Raw genomic sequence first — 25,913 nt, forward strand, 5'->3', positions numbered from 1 at the left:
TTTCTCTGCCTTCCCCCACCAGGGAGGTCTGAGCCAGAGCCTTCTCTTGCTGCTAGCACAGAGCTGTGCACCCCTTTGTGTTCATGCAACACTGGTTGGCCTTTGCCCTCAAGACATGCCCAGCGCCCCAGCCCTCAGTGCGGAGGAGTGGCAGCCTCCAGGGGAGGATCTGGTGCAAGGTCTGCTGCGGTGTCCAGGCAGTAAGTCTCTGGGATGGTGCTGGGGTTCCAGCTCTCAGCTGGAAATGACTTGAGTTGGATGCTGCACCCTACCTGGTCATGGTGTTGCCATGAGCTATGGTTTCACAGTACCCATTCCAGCCAAAAATGAGTCAAAGACAGAGCAGGTGGCAACAAATTTTCTTAAGAAACCGTCATGAGGGAGAACCCCCCTCTGCCCCCCACCCGTGCCCCGTCTGACACAGGGTCAGATCAGAGGCTGCCAGCCTCAGCTGGGGTTCATGCTAAGTTGACTCCATGTCTTGTGGGGAGGGGAAAGTAATGCATGAGGCTCCTCAGGCCCAGGACAGGGTGACCAAGGCAGGGCGGGTGACGGCGCTCTGAGCTGAGTCTCCAGCCCATCTCACAGAAGCAGGGAGCAAGCACCACCACTGACCAGCTTTATATGGCACCCACTGTATACAACAGACAGACAAAGACGGACAGACAGCACACACCACTTCTAAGCTGAACACGGCTCACCATCTAGAAGCACCTTGGAGGAGCACATGAAACTTGCATAGGAAAGGCGTACTTTCTAAAGGAATGAAGAAGTATTTTGGCAATCGTCTACTCCCCTCGTGGTCCCGGGTAAAGAAGACCTCCAGTTTTGCAGTTCCTACACCAGGACTTGCCCCTGCTAGCAGCGGCAGAACTTCCACATCCTGCAGCCGCAGCCTGAACCCACTTCATAGGGTGAGCAAATTGAGATGAAGCGACAGAAGGTGGCCTGGGGCAAGGGGACGCTGGAGCTGGCTGGAGGTTGAGGGGACAGGAGGTGTCTCAGCTCAGCCAAAGGCCGTGCCTCTGATCCATCCACACTGGGCAGCAGGGGTGGGAGCTTGTGGGGATCCCAGCTCTCCCTTCCTTTGCCTGGGCCAGCAGTGACTGCAAGGGATAGGCCACCAGGAGGGCGAGGCAGGTTTCTGCTGCTGCTTCTGCACCTGCGGCCTCTCAGGATGGCAGAGGCCAGGCCTCACTCAGTGCCTTCTGAGTCAATGCCTCCCAAACTCTATCCTGATGTGCATCTGAGCCCATCCCCCAAGTACTCAGGTTACATGAAAGGGCAGGATGGGAAGTAGCTTAAGAAGGATCGGAGGCCCTTCCCACAGCCTCCCCCTCTGCCTGGCCAGGCTCCTGGGGATCGTTCACCCTGTCTCCTAGAGATACTAAAGGCAGCTTTTACCAGACGCTATAATGTCTTTGTTTGTTTCTCTTGTGTTTTTTTTTTTCTTTGTTTTAATTTATATAGATATACTTTTTTTCTTAAAAAAAAAAAAAAAAAGACAGTCCTTTGGTCCCTAAACTCTAAGGAATGATATGGTTTTGAGAGAAGTAAAGTGTGGGCTTCCTTTGCAGAGAAGCCCTTGGCACCCCCATTGCCTCCACTGGCCCCAGTGCCCTGCCAGCCTGGGTGCCAACACCTTGTGTAGAGCAACCCACTGATGCAACCGGGGCCCGAGCCCTCAGGATGGCCCTGGGTCCCAGCCTCCTCAGTCGACCCACTTCCACTCATAGCTGCTTCTCTGGGAAGGGCGGCTCCAGCATTTCTTGTTTTTCCTTCTTTTTCTCTCATTCTTCGTTTCTGTATTAATCAATGAAGATGGAGGGAGGGGAAAAAAGCAAATATCATCTTGGAGGTAAGACCAAAGCAGGGGCTGCTTGCCCCTTGGGCATATTCTGGGGGTATATAAACCTCTCTCCAGGCCCTGTCACCCTGACCTGCAAGGTCAGAGGGTTCCAGCCCAGTGCTCTTCCACAGGGCTCCTGGGCAGCTCCCCAGGAGCTGCAGCCACTCCCTGGACCTTCTCAAAGCCTGTAAATTGTCATCTCTCTGAGCACCAGCCACATGTCCCAGCAAAGTTCTAGAGACTGCTTGCTTCTCTCCCAGTCTGCAGATGTGGCCATTGTCTCAGGCCTAGAGTTCCAGTTCTCTGCCACCATCAGCCTCTCTGGCCCTCACTGGTAGACTCCCATTTTCCAGTCCCCCAGCTCCAGCACACAGGGGCTCTCCCTCCCGTGGTCCCCAGATGGTGTATAGTGCAGGACTGGCTGTGCTGGGCTGTGCCAGGCCCTTCCATCCCACAGAGGCCAGGCCAGGCTGCCTGGGTATTCTCAGGCCTGAGGCTGAAGGGGAAATTCCAAGTTGTCTTCCAGGGATTCCTTCCACTCCTGGCTCCCCGCCACCCCTTCCTTCTCAGCAGAGCCTATACGGCCAAGGAAGCCAAGAAGACCACCACTTGGGGCCTCACCTCTCTGTGCTGGTCAGTGAGGTCAATAAGGCCGGCTGGCATCCTTGGGCCTCTTCAGCTGCACCTTGAGCCTCTTCATGCCAATCTGGAAGCCATTCATGGCTTGGATGGCGGTCTGGGCACTGGCTGGGTTGTCGAAACTCACAAAGCCTGGGGAGGCCAACAGAGAAGTGAGCTGGGAACCCTGCCTGGCAGGCCTGTCTCTCTGACAAGCCTGTCTTCTCCCAAGCCACAGATACAATCACACACAAATGCACATTCACTCAGACCCACTCTGACACACACATACACACACACACACACACACACACACACACACACACACTCACATACACACATTGGGTAAATGGCCCAAGTATCCCACAGATATGATTCTGGAAGGATGGGGCAGTAGGGTAGGGGATGGTGGCTCCCATTTGGTCCCTGGCACTGCACGAGCAGCTGGAAGGGTCTCTGGTCCAATGCTCTGCCCTAGCCAATGTCTTATATGCATGTGACCTTTCCAGATGAGCCTACAGTAATGCTTGCTCTTGTTCTAGGAGCAGCTCCATTGCCAGTGCTGTTGGGGACACCAGTGCCTTGAGGGGGCAGCCTGAGGGTCTACGCAGAGAGCCCTGGTGCAGGGCGGGCTCACCGAAACACTTGCTCTGGTTGGTGGCTCGGTCCACAAAGACTTTGGCAGAGACCACGGCTCCGAAGGGCAGGAAGGTCTGGATGAGCTCTGCATCACCAAACTCCTGAGGCAGGTGATAGATGAAGAGGTTACAGCCTTCGGGGCCTGCAGGGACAGTCGCAGGCTGGTTCAGGGTGGACCCTGAGTCCAGCCCCAGCGGGCCCTGGTCTTTGGCCCCAGCCCCTCACCTTCTCTTTGCTGCTGGGGCAGGGCTGCAGGCTGCTGGAAGGCCGTGCTCACCGCCGCAGCATATGATGCCGGATAGGCTGCTGGAGACAGAATCCACCCTAGCTGGGCCCCAGCAGCTGGGCTGGCCACGTCATAGTGGTCCAGCCCTGTCAGCCTTAACCCTTGCCCCTGGGGTGGGAAAGAAAGGCTTCTCCACAAAGAAGAATCAGCTCCTCCCCCTCCGAATTCCCCAGCACTGCCCCCCAGTCACCCCTGTGGCCCCTCAGTGGAACCTGCGTAGTGGTGCATCCCTGCGTAGGCCTGCTGCACTGGGTCCGTGCCTGGGCTTGGGGCTGGAGAGAGAGCGAGAGGCCTGGTAAGGCGGGCATGGGTGAGGCGGCCCTTGGAGCGCAGGGCCGTGGGACAGTGGGGGAAAGGCATTAGAGGTGTGAACCCTTCCCTGGGGAAGTAGTGTTCCAGCTCCCCACCCCATAGCAGTTGGATATGGGTGGAGCCAGGGCGAGAGGCGCCCACCTGGGTAAGGGGAGAGCCCGTTATTGTAGAGCGTGTCGGAGCCTGGCTGCCCGTTCGTCGGGGGGCTCAGGGGGCCGAATCCATTGACCCCGATGGGTGCTGGAAGACCAGCCAGCGTGCCAGGGCCACCACCTGGTGGGGAGCTGGCGGCTGGCGGCAGGAGGTGCCAGAGGATCAGGCCACCACTCTGGCCTGCCCCGGTCCTGTCCCACCCAGTCCTCCCTACCCGGTTCCATTCCACCCAATCCGCCCCTTCCACTCCTCTGCGGGCCCAGTGCCTGGTCAGTCTCACTAGCCTCACCCTTGCCCCCTACCTGCCGCAGGCAAGAGTGGCGCGGCCACCAGGCTGAAGGCTGCCACGTGCTGCATCTGGGCCGCCACTGCAGCCACTGGGCCCAGGCCTGGTCCCTGGGCTGCTGCCAGCAGGGCTGCCTGATGCTGCAGGATCTTTGGGAGAGAAAAAGGATGGGCGTGCAGGGCCCAGAAGCGGGCCCCGACCAGCCTCCCGCCCCCCACCGGTGGGCAGCACCCACCGCTGTGGTGTAGGCGCCGCAGGCCCCAAGCGGCAGGGGTGCAGTGTGGAGGGCGCCCAGCTGCCCGGCCATCTGCTGCATGCGTCGCAGTGCGCGCTCGCGGTCCGTGTCTGCCAGCTTCACCACAAGGCTGGATGAGGCGCCCTGGGCCGGTGCAGGGGTAACGGGTGAGCACTGACCCCATGGGTCCCACCCAGGCACCATGTGGTACACCCCTGGCGCCGCCCTCACCGCCATGGTCCGGCTGCCGTGCAGGCCTTGGATGGCTGCCTGTGCTTCCCCTTGACTCCCGAACTTGACAAAGGCACAGCCTGGGGAGGAATGAAAGGGTTCAGGTTGGTGGCTCAGGACAGTGGCCAAAGGTTCCAGTGGCCCAGAGTGACTAGGAAGTCTCAATGGGGTACAAGTCACCTTTACTGGTGCCGTCAGGGCTCCGCAGGACAGTGCACTCCTCAATGTGGCCGAAGGGCTGGAACAGGCGCCTGACGTCCTCCTCGCCCTGCTGCTTGCCCAGCATCCCCACAAACAGCTTTCGGTCCTCTGGGGACAAAGCCAGGAATGATGCCTCCCACCCACAAGCCTTCTTCCCAGATGAACTAGAGGAAAATTTAAAAAGACCCAAAGGGCCACCACTGCTCTGGTCGAGAGTAGCAGGGTGGCTATTTGTGGGCATCATCTGCTTATACCCCGGACCTTGCTGTTCTTGGGGTGTGGCAGAGCTGTTTCCCATAATCTCAGAGGTGCGAAGGGAGTTGGTGCTCAGAGAAAGCCTGGCTGGACTCAGATATCTTTACCCTGGCTGCTTGGCCCAGAAGCACCCTCCCAGTCCAAACCCAGGATCTGGTAAACAAGCACAGGGCCAGTGTCGGGGAGGAGGGGGGACACAGCTCAGAATGCACTGTGTTTAACTGCTGGGTGGGATGCCCACTTCTCATACTGGAGAGCCGTTCTGAGTGCTGGCTGCTCTGCCTCCCAACCTGTTAATGTGCATCCTGGAAGGCAGGGGGTGATGGCCCCAGGACCTGAGACTCTGCCACCCATGTGGGAGACCTGGGTGGAGTTCCCGGCTCCTGGCTTCAGCCTGGCCTAGTGCCTGCAGCTATGGCCATTTGGACAGTAAAACAGTGGGTGGGAGCCCCACCAACTCATTCTTAGACTGTGTGTCTCTCTCTCTTACACACACACACACACACACACACACACACACACACAGTCACTCTTTCAAGTAGATGAAAATAAATGTCCTTTTTCAAGCATTGGAGATAGTTTGCTCATCCTCCTGCCTCATCCCCAGCACCAAATCCAACTTGCATGCCTTTCCCAAAGGTATACTGGGGTCAGGAAGTATGGGTTCCAGAGCCTGCGATAAGATGAGCATTGCCACAGGGACACTGGCCTTGCCTCTGGCTCCTAAACTCTCACTTACACCAGCTCATCCCCACATTCACCTTCCCAGGTCCTCACTGCCTCCTTGTTGACCTGCCCCACTCCCTTACCCTGATCCCTCCCAAGGATTCTTGCTGGCGGAAGGAGGACAAATTCTGCCCATAGTCTTGCATGGACCACTAACCCCAGGCAAGGGAGCTGCGAGCTAGGCCTGTGGTCCCTGCAGAAAGGAGGGGTGCTGGGGAAGGGAGTCAGGGCTCAGCAAGCAACTCAGCAAGGCTAGCCTTGGGAGCCCGACCCTGGAGAGAGAGGGGTCCAGCCCCCTGTGGCTGCTGTGAGACTGCTGTGTCTGTGCTGAGGTACTTGGAACTTGGGCTGGGACTTGATCATGAAAAAAGAGACGAAATCCTTGATTTCAAATTTGTTACAAAAATACAGTAAATGCCACAACTTGGAACTGGCATAAAATAAAGATGGATGTACAGAAGCAGAGATAGAAGTGGGAGTCAGACACCTTCCAATGGGGGTTAAACACTTTTTGACAAATGTGCCAAACACCTCTGATGGGGAAAGGACAGTCTTTCCACTAAATGGGGTTGGAAAAACTGAATATCCACATGCAAATGAATGAAGCTACATGCACTTTACCCTGAAATTAGCTGAAAGTGGCTAAATCCTAAATGTAAAAGCTCACAGAGATCTAAGAGAATAAACATTGAATTTGGCAATGATTTCCTGGATACAATCAGAAAGTACAGGTAGCAAAAGTAAGAATAGATAAAATCAAACTACAATGAACTGAAAGGCTTCAGTACGTCAAAGGACTCTATTAATAATAGAAAGATATCATGGGCTCAGCATGGTAGCCTAGTGGCTAAAGTCCTCGCCTTGTATGTGCCGGGATCCCATATAGGTGCCGATTCTAATTCCAACAGCCCTGCTTCCCATCCAGCTCCCTGTTGTGGCCTGGGAAAGCAGTCAAGGATGGCTTAAAGCCTTGGGACCCTGCACCCATGTGGGAGACCTGGAGGAAGCTCCTGACTCCTGGCTTCAGATCAGCGCAGCTACAGCCATTGTGGTCGCTTGGGGAGTAAATCATTGAATGGAAGATCTTCCTCTCTGTTTCTCCTCCTCTCTGTATGTCTGACTTTCTAATAAAAATAAAATAAATCTTTAAAAAATAATAGAAAGATATCAATAGGATGACAGAAAACATTTGCAAATAGCATAACTGATAAGGAATATTATCCAGAATGTGTAAAATTCTCCTACAATTCAACAATCAAAACTAACAATTGGGCAAACAATTGGAACAGATGGTTCTGCAAGGAACATATGCAAATAAGCACTAAGACAATGAGAAGATCCTTTCAGAGGAACACCAATCACATGAGGAGGTGTTGCCCTAGCTTCTTCACAGGAGTGACTGCTGGGGGGAATGTAAAATGGTTCAGCTACTACAGAAAACAGCATGGTCCCCACAAACAGTAACAGTAGGGGACACAGTATAAAGATTACAGCATAGCAAGTCAAGCTGCCATCTAGGATTGCAGCACCTTACAGGGATGTCAGCTTGAGTCTTGGATGCTCCACCTTATTTTTAAAGATTTATTGATTTTTATTGGAAAGGCATATTTATAGAGAGAAGGTGAGACAGATTTTCCATCTGCTGTTTCAATCCCCAAGTGGTCGCAACGGCTAGAGCTGAGCCAATCCAAAGCCGGGAGCCTCTTCTGGGTCTCCCATGTAGGTACAGGGACCCAAGGCTTTGGGCCGTCCCTCAGCTGCTTTCTCAGGCCACAAGCAGGGAGCTGGAAAGGAAGTGTAACAGGCAGGCCATGAACCGGTGCCCATGAAGGATGCTGGTGCGTGAAGGGGAGGATTTGCCAGCTGAGATACTATTCTGAACCCTGATGCTTCACTTCTGGTCCAGCTCCTTGCTAATATGCCTAGGAAGCAGTGGAAGGTGACCAAGTACTTGGATCCCTGTACCCTCGTCACAGACCTGGGAGAAGCTCCAGGCTTCACCCTGACCCAGTCTTGGCCATTGTGGCAATTTGGTGAGTGAACCAACAGGAAGATCTCTTTTTGTCTCCCCTTCTCTGGTCAGAAGTGGAGTTGCTGGGACTTGAATTAGCATTCACATGAGCTGGCAGCCAAAGTCAGAAGCTTAAAATACCTTGATGCCAGTCCCACAAGTCAACATTTTGAAGTACATGAAGGGTTTTTTTTTCACACCAGATAAACATTTAATGTTCACAACCAAGCACAGTCAAGTGCTTAGGGAAAGGCTCTGGCCTTAAGTAAGCTTAATGTAGAAGTAAGTGCCTTGAGTGTGGCAGGAGACAGCCTCATCTTGGAAAATGAGATGCATTTTGTCTCCTAGGAACTGTGTCATTGCCACAGATGCAGAATGTGGGTGTGGCCTGTGGAGTTGTAAACAGCCTGCAACTGGCGGGAAAATGTGAAAGCGCTGTTCTGGGAGTCCAGGCAGGCACAGCTGGGGTTGTGTGGCTGCAAGGAAGAAGAGAGTCCTGGCTTCTGGTCTGGAGGCAGGGCACGAGAGGGGTGAGGCTGTCCTATTGCAGTGTCTTAGGGCAGACCAGGAGACACCGACCTCACGCTCAGTGCTGTGACAGACAGGGTGGGTGTCCTGGCTACTCCACCCACAAGCCATGAGTTTACTGATGAAAAGCAGGAAGGCTATCCTACTCTGATATGCTGGCCTCCAACTTCAAGAGCCAGAATAGGAAGTTGCCCTTTGTATTAAGAAGCTTGTGTGCGCGTGATGGACAGGAACTCAGTGGCAGGTGGCAAAACACAGCAGTCTCTGAAAGAGCTGGTCAGGCCTTGAGAGGGCTGGTCTGCTTTAAACAACCGGGGGCTGGAGTTGTGGCACAGAGGGTTAAATCACCACCTATAACATCAGCATGCCACAGGAGCACCAGCTTTGAGTCCTGGCTGCTCCATTTCCTACCCAGCTCCCTGCTAATGCGCCCGGAGAGGGGTCCCTGACACCCAAATGGGAGTCATGGATAGAGTTCTTGGCTCTCTCCTGCATCAACTTCAGCTTGGATCAACTCTGGCTGTTGCAGCCAGCTGAGAAAATGAACCAGGAAATGTAAGGTTCTTCTTTCTCTTACACTGCTTTTCAAATATATAAATACATAAACTAATAAGTCTCTCAAAAAAGTTAACTGAATGATATTTAATAAAATCAATGTTTTAATTTTCATACTAAATCAAGGCAGTCTTGGTCATTTAGGGCTGTCTGAACTTCTATACTATTTGAATTGTAATTATTGTGTTACAGTAAAAAAGCAGACCACAGTTCCTGCCAGAGAAAACAGCAGAGTTCTGGGACTAGCATGATGGCTCAATTAGTTGATCTTCCACCTGCAAGCACTGGCATTCTATATGGGTGCCAGTTCATGTCCTGGCTGCTCCACTTCCCATCGAGCTCCCTACTTATGACCTGGAAAAGCAGCAGTGGATGGCCCAAAAAGCCTTGGGACCCTGTACCTATGTGCGAGACCCAGAAGAGGCTCCTGGTTTTGGACTGGCTCAGCTCTGGCCACTGTGGCCATGTGGAAAGCGAACCAGTGGATGAAAGAGCTTTCTTTCTGTAAGTCTATCTTTCCAATAAAAATAAATACATATATATATTTTTTTTAAATCAACAGAGGGTTGAACTCAGCTTAGAAGAGATACGTGTTAGCACTGATTAGTAATAAGATTATTTAACAGACCAACAAGAATTAAAATACTGATACACTTTCAGGAGGAACTGTTCTGTAAGCCTTCCTTCCCCTCCATATGGCCCTTCTCTCCAAAACACAGAGAGCAGGGAGAACAGAAAAAATCTCCTAACCAAAACCTGCAGGGATTCTTCGCAGCACATTTAGAAGCTCCACTCAATCATTCCACCAAGAAATTCCTTTGCACCCTTGGGCTTTTAAACCTGAGAATTCAGGGCCTCATGTGGTGGGTCAGTGGATAGGTCCTCATCTGACATGCACCAGAATCCTATCTGAGTGCTGGTCTGTGTTTCAGCTGCTCCACTTCCCTTCCAGCTCCCTGTTTGTGACCTGGGAAAGCAGTGGAGGATGGCCCAAAACTTTGGGACCCTGTACCTGCATGACCCAGAAGCAGCTCCTGACTCCTGCCTTCGAATCTGCTCAGCTTGGCCACTGAAGCCATTTTGGGATTGAACCAGTGGATGGAAGATCTTTGTCTCTCCTTCTCTCTGTAAGTATGCCTTTCCAATAAGAATAAATAATTTTTTTTTCTTTTTTAAGAAATACAACAATCTAGGAATTCAGGTGTTAGGCTTGTCCAGAGTTGAGTTGCTTTTCATGCTCTTGTGAATTTTCCTGCTCTGAACCTGAACAGGTGTATAGGTGGGATGACCCAGACAGAATCTGCCAACTTGTACAGGAGAGAGGAGGAAAGCTGTGCTGGGGTCCGTGTGATGGGTGTGGAAGACAGGAAGGTGTGAAGAGTATTGTTCTATTGCAGGCAAGGCCGCAAGGAATTTCCCGCTGTGTGGCAGGGCCGGGTGGATGTCTCTACAACACCTGAATGCAGCTCCGCCTCCCTTTGCATGGACACCAGACAACCCCATTGAGATTTCCGTAATCTATTTAGGCATTGTCTGCCTCTGCGGAGTTACTGTTAAATATCAATAGGAGCTTAGAAGCTGATATTGCTGCTACCGGGTTTTTTTAGCCAAAAAGCTGTTATTGCTGTTATGGCTGCATCCTGTAGCAATATGCTAATCAAGGGTGCTAACTCCCCTTTTGATCCTATGCTAATCAAGGGTGTTCTGTCTTCAGGTGTAGTGGAATCTATTCTTTCCCTCTTTCTTTGATCTTTTAGGTCCCTCCTGTGAAGTCCTTCCTTCCTTGACTGTCTCAAGGCCAAGCTATAGAGTAATTGTGGTAGGAATGTGTTACTGATTGATATGTACCATCTATTGAGAACTTTTTCCTAGCCAGGTGCCAGGCGCCAGGTGGATAACATCCTAGCCTTAGGTGAAACAAATGGCAGAGTTATCTTTAGAAACACCCACTTGACCATGATGTAAAAAGTCTGAGCCAGAGTTTGACTGATTCTGTATAAATAAAGCAGACAGCTTTCCTGCATTGTCCATTATGATCAAGAATTCCTAGTGGTCCGTCTCTTTCTTTCCTCTTTGCGCCTCATCCACGCACGCTTCGTGAGTTCCGAACTCAGCTGGAGCTGGACTCCGGCAAAGCTGGAAAACTCATACTGAAGCCAGGAAGCCAGGGAGAAGCCTGATGGACACCCAGGCATCCTTCGTGTAGCTACCTAAAGACTGACTAGTATGCTGGACTCTACATCACAGGAGCATGCTAGCACTGTGGAGTTTGCTTTTTCATTTTTTTATTTAATTTTTTTGAAAGATTTGTTCACTTATTTGAAAGGTGGAGTGACACAGACAAAGAGAGAGGGAGAGATCTTACACCTTCGGCTTTACTCCCTACAGTGGCTGCAACAGCCAGGCCGAAGCCATGTACCAAGAAGCTTCATCAGATCTCCCATGCGAGTGCAGAGACCAAGTATTTCAGCCATCTTCTGCTTTCCCAGGCACATTAGCAGGGAGCTGGATTGAAAGTAGAGTATCTGGGACTCGAACCAGCACACATATGAGATGATGGCATTGCAGGGGGTGACTTAATCTGCTATACCACAATGCTGGCGCCTGCGAGATGAGTTTGTGCGCTAAGACCTCCAGCTGTATGCTGTTGTGCTGAGCTCTGGAGCTGTGGCACACACTGTCCCCTCTGCCTGAGAAACCTGCTCCTTCTTTCTCCCATTCTTGATCTGACTACTTCCTGTTCACCCTTGAGATCACACCTTGAATATTATTCCCTCTGGGAGCTCATCTGCAGTTTCCAGACTAAGTTGGGTGTACTTTGCTGGTGTCTGCTCAGTGTCCCTGGGCTTTCCCTTGAAAAGTGCTGACCATACTGAATTGCAACTCCCTCCCTGCCCCTGTTTATTTGTCCAGGTATGTCAAGTTCATATTTGTGCAGCAAGTTTTCCAAAAATGTTGGCTGAATGGCTGAAGAGATAATAGCTATGTGTGGGAGGGTCCCGTGTTTGTGCGCAAGGCCTGGAAGAAAGTTAGCAATGGCCCTGGTGTCCAGCAGAGCTTCCCAAGAAGCAGAAGTTCTTGGCACATGTGGACCCGGGGTTTTGCACGTGGCCTGGAACATCTCAAAACCTTGCCTGCACAGAATGAGATCGTAAAGGAGGATGTGGGTATGTAGAGGAGGGGGAACCTGGAAATTTCTTTCCCAGACAAGGAGGGGATGGATGATGGTGTGTTGACTGCAGAGCAAGAACCAGCGTCCAGCAGGATGCCAAGAGTGTTTCTAGGAAGAATCAGCAGTATGACGGAACCACTTGGGCACTGGACAGGACCTCTGACAGGTAGAATCAGGCAGGACCAGGTATGTGCACACCAACCAGGTATCATTTTCTCTCTGACCTTGAATACCTGCTTTTGCTTAACAAAATCCCTGGGGTGATCATGAATGAGCCAAGGAGGTGACTGACCTGAGAGAGTGAGTTAGCAGCCAGCATTGCCTTTCCAGCATGGAGCCAGCCGGAACCCAGCTGGCTATCAGGATGGTCAGGTTCTCTCCCTGTTCTCCCACTACAAGGATGTTGCCAGGGCTTGAACACTTTCAAAGCCTTCTCATGGTCCCCAGAGCTCTGTTCCTCAAGCTGGCTTATCACACCTGCTGCGTCTGCCTTATCTCGTGCCATGAGTAACCAGGCAATGAATGGATCAACCCAGAACAAAAGGAAAACACACACACAAACAAATACACACACACACACAAAGAAAAGAACCCAGCCTGATCCTTTAACCAAATCTACAAGCTTCACCTGGAAACACAGCAGCCACCACTGTCCAGGGAGAGGTAGCACAGTTCCTGTCCCCTGTCCCCTCCTTTGAGTCTGGGCCACAGGACCTCGGCCTCTCCTTGGCATGAGCTGTGCCTGTGGCAGCTCTTGACCCTCTGTGTCCCCTCCCTCTGACCTAGGAGGACTTCAGAGGATCCACACAGTCCCAGGTTGGGGACAGCCATAGATTTGTAGGACAAGAATGTTACCTCCTCGGCCTTCGCTGGCAGCCGGCTTCACTTGGATTGGACGGTTCATCTGGAAGACATCAGATCAATACTTTGGTCAACACCAAAGCCTAGCTCTGACCCCACCTGCTCCCCCCAGCTCCTGGGATCTAAGCTCCTACACTAATTTTCTCTAATATTCCTTCCTTCGCCCCAGGCATTCAGAAGCTGCTGGCGTCTAAAGAGATGGACAACAGGACACTCACGGGCAAAGCAGGGTGGAGTGGGGTGGGGCAACCTAAGGGGTCCCCTTGCCTGTACTCTGGGCAGGGATTCCTTGAGGCCTGTTTCCTCTAGCCTCTGGGTTGACTCCAAATTTCAGGGAAAAGAGTTTAGACAGGAGGGCAGCCTCGAAATGAGTGTATTGAGGGCAAGCCAGTGTTTGTTGTCTGAAGCTGAAGACACAGAGCTGTGGGGTGTGGATGAAAAACCTGGGGATGAGGCTCAGGGCCATCACCACCCCTGCTGCCACTTGCCAGGTGCGTGACTGCAACCCAGCCCACACCCAGGCTTCTGGCCCTGCCCAGGCTCTCCCACGCGAGGATGCTCTGCCCACTTGGCCTGGATGGCAGCACCCACACGCACAGCCCCAGCCCTGTCGGCACAGGGATGACTCAGCGCTGTGTCTCCGGCCATGTCCTCTCCCTCCTGGCCTTCACACTCTTGTGCTCAGCTCCCTGCTGAACATCTTGGCTGGAAACCCTAGTCAACATATCCACACGACACAACACAGTAGAACCATGGCTCAATCTTCTACCTGACTCCGGTCCTCCTGGTCACCCCAGCCAGCCCTGGGCAACAGCTCTACTTCTTTCTGCTTCATTCCCACCCTGATTCACCCTTTAGTTCAGGGTTTCCCCGCTCAAAGCTAGTGAGAACCGCCTGGGTATGATGGGGAAACCCTATCAGCCACATACAGTAGGGCTATCTTGACTTGTGGACAATCCTAGGTGACTGGCACAGACCCCAAGTGCCACACCCTCCACCCTGGGCAAATTCAGGATGAATCCCATCTCACCTTCCAATCATGGGTGTGGTGGGGCTCACATGAGGTTATGGGGAAAGCAAAAGTCTCTGTGAACTGCCGGGAGCTGAGTGCATGGGGAGTGAAGAGCTACTGTTGGGGGCAGACAGCGGAGTGCTGGGAGGGCAGCCTGCTGGACCACAGAGGAAGGGACACTGGTGCTTACCTGACCTGAGCAGCTGACAAGGTGACCCCCGCCCCTCAGTAAACATACAGCTACTGCACCAATCAGGGGCCACTCCATCCCTGAACAGTGTGCTCGTTGCCGGGACAACAGGCAGCTTCGTGTTACCATAGCCACAAGTGCTACCCAGTAACCATGGTAACACACTGGCAGTCACAATTGAGCAGTTTCCTCTGGATCAGATTTGGGGGTAGGAGGGTGGGGAGGAAATATTAACCAAAAAAAAAAAAAAAAAAGGAGAAGCAGAAGTGGGAGGAAAACAAGCCAAGCCTGAGCCAGCACAACGCCCCTCCCACCCAGGCCCGACAGCCACCGGTGAGGGTGGGAGCTGTGGTGTGACGGCTATGGGTCGGGGCCAGAGCACGATCGGAGTCTGGAGATGCGAGATCACTGATGATCAGAGTGAGCTGGACAGGTCTGGGACAGCCAGGGTTGAGGACGAGGACAGAACCTGTTCCTGGACATGGCCACCTGTGACCAAGGAACAAAGCTGCAGGCAGTGGAGACTTGGGGAGTGGTGGAGAAACACAGAGAGGCAGAAGTGAAGAGAGATCACAAGAAACAGAAAGGTGTGGCAAAGAGGGCAGGGTTGGAAGGCAGTGGGTACAGGAGAGGCCAGGAGGGCCAAGGCTGGGTGGGGGCCAGGCAGGGAGCAGTGAGGTGAGCGAGACCATCATTATTTTATTAATTCTTAAATAGATCCTGAGAATGTCTCTCTGGAGCCTGGACAGGCACATCTGACAGTAGCTGTTTCCATGGCAGCGGCCTCCTGCTGGGTCTCCTGGAAGCCTGTGCTGCTGGTGCGGACGACCCCTCCCACCTTCCACCCACTTAACCAATGTCCTCCTCCGATGGACAGAGGCACCAGGCAGTCCACACAGTGTCCTGGGCCAGACAGAATCTGAGCCTCCTGGACTCTGTAACAATCCTGGGAAGCTGGACAGGCCCCAGGTCCCCAGAGGGCCCATGATGACAGCCCTTTGCATCACGGGCTTATTCGGTCACTTGACATACAGCGTCTCTACGTCCTTCTAATAACAAGATTATTCTTTTGGGCCGTTTTATAGAAGGAGAAGTAGCAGCTGAGGTCAGTGGCATTAGAGCACAGATAAAGAGGCAGGGAGGGGTCAGAGCCTCAGGGTGGTGGACAGGTGGATGGCTTGACTCAGGAAGCTTCATGAAGGGGGGGTGCTGTTGCGCCTGCGTCTGAGGTGGGGCTGTGGGCTGTGGGCAGGGAGCTGTCATCCTGGCCCTACCCCCGGGAATTCCTGGTAAGGTCTTGGAGTCTCAGCACCTACATCAGTAAAAGAAGCATTCATAATCCTAACTTCCAGGGTTGTGGGGAAAATTTGACAATGGCTCGTTCTGAGCAGGTGCACCAGATGGGAATGGCATTGTTGTTTTGTTGTGGTTTTGTTTTATGGAAGGATGCAAACTTTAAAAAGGTTGCAGGCTGTGCAAGCCATAACACAGAGTATCAGCTTTGTATTGTTTGCAGTGGGGAAACGAACCCAGTCAGTTCTGTTGGATGAGAGATCCCATAAGCCATGGAGAAAAGACTGAAGAGCCCAACACAGGCCAAGTGGTGAGCACAGCGTGGTCTAGCACAGAAGGCAGTGGGAATGAACTGCAGAGCAGAGTCCCCAGCACCTAGGCCCTTGGGTCACCAAGAAGGCCTTCCAGGATTGGAGAACGCCTGTGCGTGGCTGCCCACATAAGCCACTGAGGTATGGCCCTGCTCCATCTCTGTTACAGCTGTGGGATGGGTGTGAGTGTGCAAGGGGTCTGAGATCCAGGCATGTGGGCACTTCACGTGACTTTGCTATCTGGATGAGTACCTGATTCTCTTGAATTTCTCAGGTAGAGTCCAGCTCCAGAGAACAGGCAAAGACCACTTGTTCCAGGTGATGTGGAGGAAAAGGGATACGTCTGGAAGCAGTTCCGGATCATCTAACCCAGCTGGCAGAAGGGCAAGCAGACCCCCCACGCCAACTTCTGTTTGGCTCATCTAAAACACTCATCATCAGGCCTAGCACTGCCTTCGTCACTACTCTGTCCTGATACCAACTGCTCCACCATGGGAGGAAACCTCACCACAATATCCTCAAAGAAGGAAATGTTTGGCCCAGTGTGGTAGCCTAGTGGCTAAAATTCTCGCCTTACATGCACCGGGATTCCATATGGGCACCTATTTGTGTCTCAACTGCTCCACTTCCCATTCAGCTCCCTGCTTGTGGCCTGGGAAAGCCGTAGAGGGTGGCCCAAAGCTTTGCGACCCTGCACCTGCATGGGAGACCCGGAAGAGGCTCCTAGCTTCAGATTAGCTCAGCCCTAGATGCTGTGGCCACTTGGGGAGTGAACCAGTGGACAGAAGATCCTTTTCTCTGTCTCTCTTCTCTGTAAATCTGCCTTTCCAATAAAAAGAAATAAATCCTTAAAAAAAAAAAAAACATAAGGGGCCTGGTGCGATGGCCTAGCACCTAAAGTCCTCTCCTCGAACGAGCTGGGATCCCATATGGGCACTCGTTTGTGTCCCAGCTGCTCAACTTCCCGTCCAGCTCCCTGCTTGTGGCCTGGGAAAGCAGTTGAGGATGGCCCAAAGCTTTGGGACCCTGCACCCGCGTGGGAGACCTGGAAGAGGCTCCTGGCTCCTGGCTTCGGATCAGAGCAGCACCGGCCGTTGCGCTCACTTGGGGAGTGAATCATTGGACGGAAGATGTTCCTCTATGTCTCTCCTCCTCTCTGTATATCTGACTTTGCAATAAAAATAAATAAATCTTTAAAAAAAGACTGTGGGAGAGGAGGCATGAGGGGTAGAAAGACGACAGCATTATCAGAAGCTGGCACTGTGACACAGTGGGTTAACCCACTGCCTGTGACACTGGCATCCCATAGAAGCATTGATTTGAACCCTGGCTGCTCCACTTCCAATCCAGCTTCCTAGTAATGCATTCAGGAAAACAATGGAGTGTTACCCAAGTGCTTGGGCCCCTCCCATCCATTGTGGGAGAACTGATGGAAACTCCAGATTCCTGGCTTCGATTTGGTCCAGCTTGGGCCATGCGGCCATTGGGGGAATGAACCAGTGGATAGGCAATGTATCTTTATTTTTCTGTAACTGCCTTTCAAATAAACAAAGGAGGAAGAGAAGGAGGAGGAAAGAGGGAGGAAGGAGGAAGCAGCACCATCATCCTGTATCTGTTGTTATAATTCAATCCAATACCAAGTCCAGTGGCTTCTGGGATCTGCACTGACATCCCAAGCATACCACTCTCATCCTCCCTGTCCTGGATAGCTCCGGCCAGTACTGTCATTGGTCTGTGCGCAAGCAGCACAGTCTTGAGGGGTCACTCTTCTGACCCTGGCCCTACACAGGGTAATCTCTTAAAGGCATTTGATGGATCCTTCTGCTTTCTTGTGCCCCTGCCTCCCCTACTACAAACCGTCAACATGGCAGGAACTCCTGGGCTGCCTAACACACATGACCCATTCCCCCCAGGAGCCCCAGTCTTGTGTGCACACGCCTTTCCTGTGGCTCTCCCACACCCAGGACATCACCAGTGGTCTCAGGCCCTCCCGTGTCCTGCTCCCCGTGCTCTTCCAAGTCCCCCATGTAAACCCCAACAAGGTGGCGTTGTGGTAAGCAACTTCTAGGTTCCGGCTCTCGCTGATCAAAATGCACAGTGCCTGCACCCCACCACAGTGTCCTCGGTTGAGTCCAGAGAGCAACTCGATGTCAGTGGCCGTTTGCACTCTGCCCGTAAACTATATGAGCAAATGCCGCCTGTCCCTCAGAACTGTCTGACTGGATGGGTCTCTCAAGGAATTAGGGTTGCGAGCAAGGAGACAAGCTCAAGGGGTTGTGCCTCACCCTCTCCAGGTAGATTCTAGAACCTGCAGTGAAGATGAAAGAAGATGCTGTAGGTTCACGGGACAGAGACTGGAGGGAGTGGGATACAGGTTCATGGGAGCCTGATATATTTGTGTGTGTGTGTGTTGGGAGGACAGAAGCTGAGGCTAGGAGAAATCCCTGACAGGGACCCAAATGTTGAAGGATGATAGGGGGACAACATGAGGACCCCAGGAAATGTCCCCTGGGTTCTTGATTGTGCTTTGGGGGCTAAGTCTGCCTTTCTTGGTCAGGCAGTGACAATTATGGCAGCCTCCCACTGGCAGCCTCAAGGGGTTGAAATCTTGTCTCTGCTTCTCCAGCAGGGGGCAGCTGCGCCCAGTGTTCAGGGCATTCTGGGTTGGGTGTGGGTGTGGGGTCTTGCCCATGCTCAGGGCTGAGGAAGGGCTTTGAGGTCAGCTGCCATGCAGGAGGGGAGGGAAGACCATGGGCACACACACTGCTGGAGCTGGCCAACATGGCCATCGATTTTTCATTTAGGAGAAGAATTAAATATTAATTCTTCACTTGGTTAAGTTGGAGACAAGACAAAGATAGTCATGGTCATGCCACCCCAAGGAAACCAGGCCTCACTGGGGCCCGCAGAGGAAGAGTGGGAGGGAGTGAGGGCCTCTTTGGAATTGGAGTTCCTTGGACGCCCCCAGGTTGGTTTGGGCAATGGAGCAGTATGTGCATGGAGGGCTCCGCGGTCAAGCCAACAGGGCCCAGAGTTGTGGGGCTCAGTTTTCTTGTCTGAGAAGTGGATACCTGCTTTACAGTCCGGGATGGCTCAGCATCTGGGTGGTGCTGGGGCCACAGGGATAAGCATTGCTTAGTTGTGACCTTATCCTCCTGGAGGAATTTCTCCAAGTTCTCCAGGTCTGCTCAGGCCTCGTCCCAGGTACCCTCATGTCAGCGAGCCCCCAAGAAACCCGCATCTGGGTGGTCCTGTGGCTTGCGGAGGGAAGAGGTTTTTCTTGGTAGTGTTTAGTGTTTCCCCAGGATAAGACACGCCCCTCTCTCAGCCTTGCATTCCAAGTCCCTTCTGTGGACCCTCTCCATGGAACCTCCAGTCCTGCCCCATCTCATCTGTCATGCCTCTCCCATGCTGCTCCTCTGCCTCTTGTGTTCTGGTTCCCTGGGACACTGACCCAGCAATCCCCACCCCCCCTGTGCTTTCCACCGTCACTGGCACCACCACTGAGCATGTGCGTTCTGCCAGAAATGTGTGCTATGCACTTGGCATGATCCTCAGGCCACAGAGCTGGGAACTGGAAGGGCCTGAATGCTCACTCTCAGCTGTGGGACTCCACGGCCATGCATTCATGGCACTTGGCACTGGGCCTCCGGTCAGGGGAAGGAGGAAAGCCCAAGCTTCTTTAGTTTCTAGGACTGAATCTAGGATTGGATCCACTCGAGCAACTTCCAGCTGTCTGCTCCATTGCTGGCCAGCTCCGGTTCAGAGGTGTTAGTTGAGTGCCTTTTACCAAGTGGAATGGATGTCTCCTCCCAAACCTGCCTTCCACGGACACCCAAGGGAAACCAAGCCCCTCTCCGGGATACAGAGGTGGCAGCTCAGCCAGCAGTGATACTTACTGAGGTCTTAATCTGCACCAAATCTCTCCTTCCCTGCAGCTTAGGGAACTGGATGCTAGCTTAACCCATCCATTAGAGACAAGACACAGAGCTGGCAGAGGGTGGAGCTGGGGTTCAAATCCAAGTCTGAGAGTCCAACACCAAGATCTGTGAACAATCACCTTCTGATGCCTCCTGGTGAATTCTCACTAAAACCATCTTCTCCAGCCAGATACCCCAAATCCACGTAAATCACAACCCACAACATATTCTGCCTCCAGTCCATCCTGGATTCTTTCCTGCAAGCTAACGATCTCCTCACCTCTGAGGCTTACAGCTGCACACAGTTCTATACTTGGTCTGTCTCCCCCACCGAAGGGCATTTGGATAGCACCCTTGTTCTACAATACATTCCTCCTTGGACAAGAAAAGGAGGTTGTGTAGCTCAACTCTCTTGATCAGCTCGTGCTGGCTCTAGCAACTGCCGCTTTTCACCTCATTGTCAGGAAACAGAGGTCACCTGTCAGCCAAAACTACAACCAGCCTGTTAGCACCTCCAAGCCCAACAGCCCACACAATCGAGTCTCCTGAGCTTCAGCCAGGTTCCTGGAGTCTGAGGGCAGACCATTTTGGTGAGTCACACCCTACCACCTCCCCTCCCTTCATCAAGGAAAACTGCCACAGGAAGTGACCAGAAGGAAGTGTGCCACCCAGGACCCTTGGGCTGGGGAAGGCAGGATAGCCGAGCAGCAGGGCCCCAGCCAAGGTGAGCAAAAGCATGCTTAGCCCACAGCACTGCCATCTCTCCTCCAGGATGGTTTGGCACCTTGAGCCAGAGGGTAACAACGAGCTTGCAGCTGCTCTTGGTGTCAGTGGCTTCTGTCCTACAGGGACGGCTCTGATTCTCGATCTGGGTCCACCCAGACCCTTGCTGCCGTGGCATGCATTCAGGGCCCCGGCCTTGTACACTTACCCCTGGCAGGGTCTTCTGTTCGTGCAATGCACTCTGGGCTTTGAGAGCAGAGTCCCGGGCGCAGTATGTGAGGAAGGCACAACCTGAGGAGGAAGAAGCTTGTTCAGAGTCAGGGTTTCTGGAAACCCTGCAAACACTCTTCTAGGCAAGACTTCAAGTTGATAAATTATGGGCCACTGCCTCCAAGGAACCTTCTCTGCTGCCCGTGCGCTCTGTGGGAAGGTCTACATGTGCCTGGAGACCTGTCCCTGGCTCCTGGGGCCTCCTGGCCAGGCCCAGGCAAACACTCCTACAATCCCACATCTACCTTCCCACACCAGCCATTGGTTCTGCTGCGGTTCAATCTGTTTGAAGGGCTTTGCTTTGTTTGTTGACACAGACCACCCCCACCCCTCAGCCTTTCTCACAGTCTCCCAGGATCAGTCTCGATTCTTCCTCAACTCAGTTTCAGAGAAGAGGGTTGGGGAACCATGGCCAGGATGTCATAGCTCCCTCCTTCCACTTCCCTGCCCTGAATCTCAAACTGGGGAGTAGCCTGATGACAGGCTTGCTGGAGGACACTGGTTTAAGAGCTTCCTGTGGGTGGCACCTCTAGGGCCCCCCAGTCCCATCAGCTCTCTCAGGGTTTTACTATAGGACCTCAAAGCATTACTGGGCTGTTGAGTCCCCCCAGAACAGGCCAGCAGATATACAGCAGGGACAGGGTCTGTGGTGAGCCAAAGGGCTCGGGCCCAACTCTGTTTAGCTCCAAGGCAGGGCCCTCTGCCTTTCTGGGTGCTCACTCACACAGAAAATGCTTGAATACTCGACAGGATAGGTGTTTGTGACCCTGGGAGGGCTGGATCCCAGGGATTGACGTGAGTGGAAAGGATTGGGGAATGACCAAGAAGAAGCCACAGCCTCTAGAACAAGATCAGCCTGACAAGAAAGATGGTAACCGTGTTAGGCAAGGGGACTGCATATGGGAAAACTGTGTCAAGGCAGGGGGCTGGCACGGCTGCAGCTTGGTGGGCAGTCGGAGCAACTGGAAGGATGCAGGACTCTGCGCATTAGTTGCCACGATGGTCCTGGCTGGATTCAAACCTTTTCCTATGGAATTAAGAGAACCACTGGAGTGTTTGGAGCAGGCCAGTTGCTCCGTCAGAGCAGGCAGGGTGGAGAAGGCCCCGAGGTGGAGAGAGTAGCTGTGGGCGTCCAGCGGGCACAGCCTCAATGAGCCCACTGCAGACCGGAAAGGCTGTGGCAGGCGCTTCTGGCGTCTTCATTGCGTCTGTCCTCTGAAGATGAGGGTTGGGGGGAAAGAGTCTGCTCTCTGTTGAGCTTTGGGGGCCAAATTCTCCTCACATCCATGGGGAAAGGGACACTGGATAGTGAGCCGTGGACAGTGCCGGACGACTACTCACCCCTAGTCAGGGGGGTTTTCAGAGCAAGACGGCTGCCTCCTCCTGTGCCAGCCGTCACAAGGAAAACACATCATCCGAGCTTCAGACGTCACTGCCACCAGGGAGGGGGCATGGAATGGGAGACCCTCTGTGGCTGGCTGGCAAGGCAACCCGGCCTTGGTGAACGGCTGGCTCATCTGGACACCAACCAGCAAACACCTGACTGCTCACGTCCCGGCTTACCAAGTCATCTCGTCTGACGTCAGAACCGGGCGGGGGCCTGTCTCCCCCAGCCTACCCCGGGGGGCCACCGGCCCCCTCCTCCTCCACTCCCTAAAGGAGCCCTTTGCGGACCTGCCAGGACAGACAGACAGCTTGAGGGAGAGGTGAATGTGAAAACAGGATGAGGGCAGGGGTGGACTATGAGAGAACAGTTAAAGTGTTCGAGCCAGACGGTTTCCAACACTTCTCCACCTAGACTTAGCTGTGTAATCCTGACTGCGTGTGCACACAGGGAGAAAGTAAGCTATTACAGACTGGGAAGATGAGAGGCTGAACAGAGAGCCTGAAGGAGCCTCCCTCCTGCCTTTGAAGTCCACTCTAACAACAGCCCCACCCCGGAAGGTCCCAGCCCCTTGCAAAGGGAGTGGGGGTCAGTGAGGTTCCTTGTGCCAGTCCCCAAGAATACACCTTGGGGAAGATCATGGAGGATGCGTGAGCATGGTCCACGCCAAAGAAAGCCCCCTCCCCAAAGCACAGCGCGGCAGGGGGTCAGATCAGGGTCCTCACCCTTCCCTGCCCACACTGCACACGTGACCCCAGCTTACTCCAGCCCAGCGCTCCTGTAAACAAGCCCCTGCCGGCTTGGTCCACAGCAGGAAAGGGGTGTGGCCCGCGCCCGCCCCACCCCGGGGGGCTCCTCTCCCTGCAAGCCTGCCACGGGCCTGGGGAGGGGGTGGCACGGGAGGCGCGGAGGGGGTCAGGAAGAAGGAGGTGGGTGGAAGGGGGCACGGGGACAGCAGTCGGAGGTCGGGGCCCGCTGAGGAGACAGCCGAGTGGGGAGATGCCGGGGGCGCCGAGACTCCTGAGAGAGGGAAAAGTGGGGCGGTTCGGGCGGGCCTGGGTCCCGGAGGGGGTGGGCGGCCGGCACGTGCGGCGGGGAAGGCGGGGAAAGGCGAGGGACGCACCTTTGTGGAGGCCAGTGAGTCGGTCCTTGAGCACCGTGAGCTCGTAGATGCGGCCGAACTCCTCGAACAGCGGCTTCAGGTCCTGCTCGTCCAGGCCGCGGGGGATCTGCCCCACGAACAGCTTGATGGCGTCGTGGTCCTTCATGGGCACGGCGGGAGCCGGGCTCCGCGAGCCCGAGCCGCTGTCCGCGGTGCTGAAGCCCAAGCGCGGGCCGGGGCCGGCGGGCGGCGCAGAGCCCCCTGGCGCCGCGGCCATGTCCCCGTCCCGCCCGCCGCCCGCGCCCCGCGCCCCGCGCCCCGCCCTGGACCCGTGTGAGGCCGGGCCAGGGGGCGGGGCCGCGGCGCGAGCCGGGCTGCAGGGGGCGGGGCCGCGGCGCGAGCGGGGCTGCAGGGGGCGGGGCCGCGCCGCGGAGGGGGCGGGGCCTGCAGGGGCGGCGGCCGGCACGCCGGGGTGCCTGCCTGCCTGAGGTGCCCGGGGCGCCCGCCCGAGTGCTGCCCCTGCCCGAGCCCCTCAAGCCCCGGCCGCCCAGAGCGCCTCCCCCGCCCCCCGTGCTCGGTGACGTCAGGCAGCCGACCGCGAGTCTACGCAAGCCATTTGCATAATGAGAGAGCCGTGACCAATCAGAGGGGGTGTTGCCCGGGCTCGGCCGCGGAGGGAGGGGCGGCGGCAAGGCTCACGCGCTTCCCGGTCGCCATGGCAACCGCCCCGTCGCCCGCGTCGGGGTGTGAGGCGCGGGGTGCTGCGGGGAGAGAGACGCGTGTGAGGCGTCCTCGCTCCGGGCGTGGCGGGGTCTGAGGGGCCGCACCGGGTCCGACACCCCGGCGCCCGTCCGTCGGCGCCGACCTGGTCCGCCTGGTCTCCTCAGGGCCTCCCCAGCGCCCTGAGAAAGAGGCGCCCCTTCCGCGCTCTGGCCATCGACCCCACCTCAGGAAGCGAGGATTTTCTTTGGATTCCTGTTCACCCTGCAAATGGTTCCCACGTCCTGGACGTGGCACGCGCGAGTGTGGGAGAACAGACAGCGCGGGGTCTGGGGTCCGTACCGCCTCTGGGTGCGGGGCTGGCGGGAGGGACCGGCCCCCGTATGACTGGGGTCAGGAACTTCATCCACACCAAGTGTTCGCCTCGTGTGCTGTCCACGCACGATCGTAACGGCAAACGTGAAAAGCACATGCAAGGGTGTGTTTTGAATCTGCTTACACTTGGCAGGTGTCAGATCTGTTTCTCTTGGCGCTTGTCCCTGTGCTTTTAGGAGGGTCCAGTGATGTCTGGACACAGTAGGAGTGAAGAGAATTTATAAGTTACGTAGTAAATATAAGTTGGCTATTGTTTATAATGGGAGATTCTAGCACGACCCGTGGCCATTGGCTGGCTGTTCCAATAAACTCCTGAGTAATATTTAGGTTTAAAAGCAAGTCTTTCTTTTTCTCTTTAAAAAAAAAATCCCTTAGTGAAAAGTTATTCCTTGAGATTAGTTGATTATTTACTTAATCGTTTGGGAAGATTTCATTGTGTATGTGTGTGTGTGTGTGTGTTTCCTCCAGTCTTCCTCTTTGACCCATACTGTTTTACTCACAACTGTATTTGGCTATCATTTCTGGCTCTGTGTTAGTTGGAGGCCACTGTAGTCAGAACACACTACGCAACTCAGTTCTTTTATATTCCTTGAAGTTCTGGCAACCTCAAACCTTGGTCTATAGTCTTGGTTCATGTTTTGGAGGATTTTTAAAAAGATGTATTTATTTGGGGACCCAGTGCGGTAGCCTAGTAGCTAAAGTCCTTGCCTTGCAGGCACTGGAATCTCATATGGGCACCGGTTTGTATCCTGGAGGCCCCGCTTTCCATCCTGGGAAAAGCAGTTGAGGACGGGCCAGTTGAGCAGCCTTGGGATCCTGCACCTGCGTGGGAGATCAAGAAGAAACTCCTGGCTCTTGACTTTGGTGCGTTTCAGCATTGAGACCACTTGGGGAGTGAACCAGCAGATGGAAGATCTTTCTCTCTGTATCTCCTCTCTGTATATCTGACTTTCCAATAAAGGTAAGTCTTTTTTTTTTTTTCAAACAAACGATTTATTTATTTGAAAGGTGGAGTGACAATGAAGCCAGTGAGTAAGGGAGAGGGAGCGACAGTTCATTCCTGAGATGTGGGCACAGCAGCCAGGGCTGGGTGGGGCTGAAGCGAGGAGCTAGAAACCCCAGCTAGGTCTCCCTTCCTGGCAGCGAGGAACCAAGCCCTGGAGTTTGTTTTCCAGGATGTATTAGCAGGAAGGTGGCTTCCGCCAATAGCTGGGACTTCAACGGACTCTGATGTGCAATGCGGCCATTCTGAACAGCAGGGTAACACATTGCCACTGTGCCAGCCTGGGAAATGCCTCGTTTTGGTAGTTTTGGTAGCGTCTGTTCTACTGTGGTTGAATGGAGCATTCTGTAAGCATCACGTGCCTCCTGTTGGCTGTTGATAATGTTGGGTTCTTCTTTGTTTCGTCAGTTGCTGAGGGAGGAGTGTTGAAGTTTCCAGCTGCTATTGTAAATTTGTCTGTTTCTCCTTCCAGCTGTATTACATTTTTGTAGCTCTGCTGTTGGGCGCATGTGTGGATTCCTTGTGGACGGGAATACCATTATTTATGCGATGCCAATCTCTTTCTTGGTAAGCTTTTTGGATGATTTCACCCGATACTCACATAGCCCCTAATTGCAGGTTGCATCTTTTTGTCCCCTTTTGTTTTCAGCCTGCCTAGTCATATTGAAAGTGCATTTCTCTTAGCCAGTATA

At 53.9% G+C, this 25,913-nt stretch overlaps 1 protein-coding gene across 2 annotated transcripts; it reads right to left on the minus strand.

Moving 5' to 3' along the window:
* Positions 1–1,536: 1,536 nt before the first annotated feature.
* On the minus strand, positions 1,537–23,447 carry CELF6 (CUGBP Elav-like family member 6). 2 transcript variants are annotated; one of them, XM_040969216.1, is made up of 13 exons: positions 23,145–23,447; positions 20,576–20,658; positions 12,913–12,961; positions 4,790–4,918; positions 4,610–4,689; positions 4,379–4,522; positions 4,160–4,292; positions 3,846–3,995; positions 3,605–3,664; positions 3,332–3,412; positions 3,105–3,248; positions 2,471–2,620; positions 1,537–1,803 (listed from the first exon to the last, which is right to left on the minus strand). In XM_040969216.1, the coding sequence occupies exons 1-12, from the start codon at positions 23,398–23,400 to the stop codon at positions 2,493–2,495; spliced, it is 1,437 nt and encodes a 478-aa protein (XP_040825150.1). In that variant the 5' UTR covers positions 23,401–23,447; the 3' UTR covers positions 1,537–1,803; positions 2,471–2,492. The 2 variants fall into 2 exon arrangements, with proteins under 2 accessions (XP_040825150.1, XP_040825152.1); XM_040969218.1 differs by lacking the exon at positions 3,332–3,412 and having other exon boundaries at positions 23,145–23,401.
* Positions 23,448–25,913: the final 2,466 nt, after the last annotated feature.

Source organism: Ochotona curzoniae, unplaced genomic scaffold (genome assembly GCF_017591425.1).
Source record: "Ochotona curzoniae isolate NIBS_2020 unplaced genomic scaffold, NIBS_Ocur_1.0 scaffold_4701, whole genome shotgun sequence".
Classification (NCBI taxonomy): domain Eukaryota; kingdom Metazoa; phylum Chordata; class Mammalia; order Lagomorpha; family Ochotonidae; genus Ochotona; species Ochotona curzoniae.

Coding starts and splice junctions, on each gene's coding strand:
- CELF6 (XM_040969216.1), bottom strand. CDS start 23,400: ATGGCCGCGGCGCCAGGGGGCTCTGCGCCGCCCGCCGGCCCCGGCCCG. Junction 4,919..12,912: donor TGCCAGCGAAGGCCGAGGAG/GTAACATTCTTG, acceptor CTTTGTCCCCAG/AGGACCGAAAGCTGTTTGTG. Junction 4,690..4,789: donor CCCTGACGGCACCAGTAAAG/GTGACTTGTACC, acceptor ATTCCTCCCCAG/GCTGTGCCTTTGTCAAGTTC.